This window comes from Otolemur garnettii, unplaced genomic scaffold (genome assembly GCF_000181295.1).
Source record: "Otolemur garnettii isolate 467f Iridium unplaced genomic scaffold, OtoGar3 scaffold00013, whole genome shotgun sequence".
Classification (NCBI taxonomy): Eukaryota; Metazoa; Chordata; class Mammalia; order Primates; family Galagidae; genus Otolemur; species Otolemur garnettii.
In genome coordinates, this window is record NW_003852408.1 from 4549 (window position 1) to 8490 (window position 3942).

At 45.9% G+C, this 3942-nt stretch overlaps 1 protein-coding gene across 1 annotated transcript; it reads right to left on the bottom strand.

Annotated features, from left to right (window-relative positions):
* Positions 1-6: 6 nt before the first annotated feature.
* UGT1A1 (UDP glucuronosyltransferase family 1 member A1) lies at positions 7-1002 on the bottom strand (the record flags this gene model as incomplete). Its single annotated transcript, XM_003784845.3, has 1 exon — positions 7-1002. A coding segment is annotated over exon 1 (816 nt), but the record flags the coding sequence as incomplete, so codon positions are not given.
* Positions 1003-3942: the final 2940 nt, after the last annotated feature.

The window sequence follows — 3942 nt, forward strand, 5'->3', positions numbered from 1 at the left end:
AAAAACCATATTAGGCATGATGGGTCTGGGGTAATCATTCACAAAGTCATTTCTCAACAGCCAGACAGATGCAGAGCTGAAAAGGTCCTGGACAGTCACATCCCTCTGAAGGAATTCTGAGGCAAGGAGCGCATATGGAGAGTAAACCACACTGCACAGAAAGTTCTCCATCAAGGTAAAGAGCATGTTCTTCACTCTCTGCAGGAAGGTCATGTGGTCTGAGTAAAAGGAGAAATGCCTAGGCACGTAGGATGTCGGGTTGGGACACTGGGTAGCCTGAAAGTCCAGGCTGCACGGCAGTGAATTCAAGAAGAATACGGTAGGCAGAGCCAGGTACTGAGCCAGGATGGGGCCGCAGGGAAGGAAGGGATCTGTCAACATGATGTCGAAACGGCTTTCTGCCAGGGAGGCCATGAGCTCCTTGTTGTGCAGTAAGTAGGAACAGCCAGATAGAAGCAGAGCAGAGTTCTTTTGGACTCTCTTGTATATTTTGATCACACGCTGCAGGAAAGGCTTGTTCTCAAAAACGTTGTGCCCAAGATCCACAAAAGATGCAACCAAGTCCTCCCTTCCAAAGGGCACAGGGTACCTCTGCAAGGTGTAAGATGCTCCTTCTTTGATGTGCACCGAGGCCTCTGGTGCCAGGACCATTATTTCATGTCCCCTCTGCTGCAGCTGCTGGATGACCCCACGCGTGCTCAGCCAATGGCTCCCATCCACTGGGACCAACAACACCTTCCCAGCATGAGACACGGTGGGGCTCAGTGCGCAGAGCAGCAGGCCCAGGAAAAGCGTGTGGCAGCCCTGAGGCCCAACAGCCATGGCACCTTTTCTCCCCGCAGAGGTTCAGGTTCACCCTCTCCTACTTGTATGTCACAAGAACCAATCTCAGAACCAAGTTAATGTTTGATGTGTCACGTGATTAGAGTGCAAAGCCAGAACAGGAAGTTCTCTGTCAGAGATAAAGTGGGTGGAGTTTTACTGGGTTTCTGAACAGACAAGCACAGGGGACCTGGCTGGAATTCCTTCCTCAGGTCACGTTTTTGAGTGAACACAGAAAGCCAAGAACTTCCAGAACTTCTGAATTCTTTTACTTAGTATTTCCATGGACCAAGAGACAGTACCAGAGAGAAAAAAGGACTATTATAAGGGAGCTGGCCAGAGATCACCTCCAACCCCCATTTTACCTCCTGTAGGCTCTTCAGGCAGATCTAGAAACCAAGTGGACCAGGCACATGAGCAAGAGAAAAGCAGACGCCTTTTATTAGTTTTCCATGAATTCTGAAGAGGAGGCCCAAGTAAAATGCTTTTATACACTTTAGCTAAAGAACAAGAAATCTAAGAAGAAATGACAAGACACAGAAAATCTAGCAAAGAGCAGTAACTAGGAAGAAAGGGTGAGGGCATGTCATTAACTTTGTTTATGGGGGCCCATTGCAGCCTCCAATTCCAAGCCTCTGGAGATAAAAGCTGTTTTCTCACCCCTGTGCAGGGAGTGTACCCCTCCCAGAACAATCTTTATGGCTTGCTCTTCCTGAAACTATAATTTCGTCAATGTTTTCAACTCAAGATAGTCCATATCCCAATCTGGCACATTCTGAAATGGCATCTCCTTCACTGTGCAGTGACAAGTTAGATTTACTTCTCAGAAATGAAACAGAAAGGTTTTTAGAAAGCCCTTTAGAAAAAAAAAAGAACAGGCTGTCACAACCCTGCCTTTGGCTCATGGAAGACATCAGGAACATCCTTCCCCAAAGCTCCTTCAGGACTCAGCTTGGCCACTTGCATCACTTTTTGATTCATTTCTTCCCAGTGCACAGTCTCAATGCTGCAGCAGAGCCCACCTCAGAGGGGTCTCTGGCCCCCACAGAGCTTCCCCTCCATCAAGAGAAACACACAATTTAAAGGCATACACAGAGACTTGAGTGTGAGCCAAGCCAAGAAGAAAATGAATGGGGGAGAGGCAGGGAGGCGTTTGGGGCTGGAGATATCTGGAAAGGGAGACATAGTGAGCATGTGTACACAGATGGCTTCCCCAAAGACAAGTCTGTAATCACTCAGAGAATTCTCTAAATGGGAAACCAAATAGATAAGCAAACTTAAACAAGCTAGACTGTACTCATCACACTGGCCCAACATCCACGAGAAATAAGACACTTTGGGAAGTTCTAATGACCAAGAGAGAAGCAAAGGAGAGAGGTGAACAAAACAAAGAAAATGATATGAGTTTGTACTTACTGAGTGTGTGCTGTGTGCCAGGTATTGCACTAAGCACTTTGCAACACATCTTGTATAATCCCTTAGAACTGGTCTGCAAAAGCAGATACTGTTTTTCCCATTTTACAAACAAAGATACAGAGGCATGGAGAGTAACTGAAAGAGGTGAGCCTCTGGTTGGCGGTACCTAGAAGCCCTGCTCTTAACAAGTCCCCGGGTCTCTAGTAATATCTGGATAATAGTATGCAAACTCCTGGTTGAAATTTACAATCAGAAGTTAGAAGTAAAGCCATCATCCCCATAGTCATTACCCAGTCAAAATAAATGGGGAGATGGCAATGGCTGAACTTCAAGGCCAAGGAGAATGTGTCCCTATGGCAATGCCCAGTACCAACAGGTACCCCAGCAGACTGGGAGAAGGATCAGGGAACAAGTCTGGTAACTAATGTCCAGAAATGTCCCCTCTTGAAGAAAGGGCAAACCAGAGTGTAGGCAGAGCTGACCATTTCACTCTTTTCTTTTGGGATCCACTGTGTTCAATATAATCCCAAGATAAAAGCACAGAACCCAACATTTTCACCACACACATTATTGGCCACCCATACTTGAGGGTATGCTTGGAGAGTCAGGGAGACACTGCTAACTTACACGGTTTGGTGTCCTATGGGACATATTAACAGGTAGTTAAAAGTACCCTCTCACTCTGGCACTAAGAGTATGTACTTAGAGGCCCTTTCCCTGGACTACCATCCTTCCTCAGTAGCCCTCCAGTGTTGCATGTGATTCTGTACAGACATGCACACACATAAGCACACACATCTGTGCACACTTCTGTGCTCTGAAGTTCCTACCCAAGCACTCGTCTCTCTTTAAGATTAAGATTCTAGTGAGCAGAAAAGGTGTAGTAATGCTTTCACTCTGTGTTGCATCCTTATCTGTAATTCTGAAATTCACAGTCCAATTTAAACTTTAAGGATGATAATACTTTCAAAGTCCCAATGTCATGAAAGTTTATCTGTAGATTATAGCAAGTAAAGGGGCTGTAAACACATACAGTCGCCACTGCAATGATTTAATGACTTTCCCACATCACGAAGAGCCTCCAAGCTTTTTGAGACTGCTGTATACCTAGATGGTTTGGGGCCACAACTCTGCCCCTGACCAGGAAATGTTATTTACTAATCTGAACAGCAGACCATCCATATTCTCTCTCATGCGTTCCAACTGAGAACCATTAGTATGCAATCCAAGAAATCTCTTCCTCAGACCACAGGAGAGCCAACAGCCCAAATCCACTGCTAATTCCTTTGTTCACCAAATTTGTATGGACCTATGCTAGGAGCTGGGGCCAGAAAGTCACATTAGAAATATTCCCTGACCTCAAGGAAGAGACAGAGACACACTCACAACCAGGTAATTGTAAGGCAGGATGAGGGTGAAGCATGGTCTGATGGTGGAGGAGTCAAAGACCAGGGCAGCAACACAATCTCGCTTTGTGGCTACAGAGTATCTCTGCAAGCATTCCCAAATCCCTTTAGAAGCCAGAGTTACGTGACTACCCCTCCACACACCTTTAGCTCCTCTAATCAGGTCAGAATGGAGGGGATTGCTACTAAGCCAAAGGACCAACATAAACATATCTGTTGCCCAGTGGACCGTCTATAGGATCCTCCAGAGGAAACAAAGCCATCTTCCTTGAATCTCCAAAGCATTTTATTCTGTTCT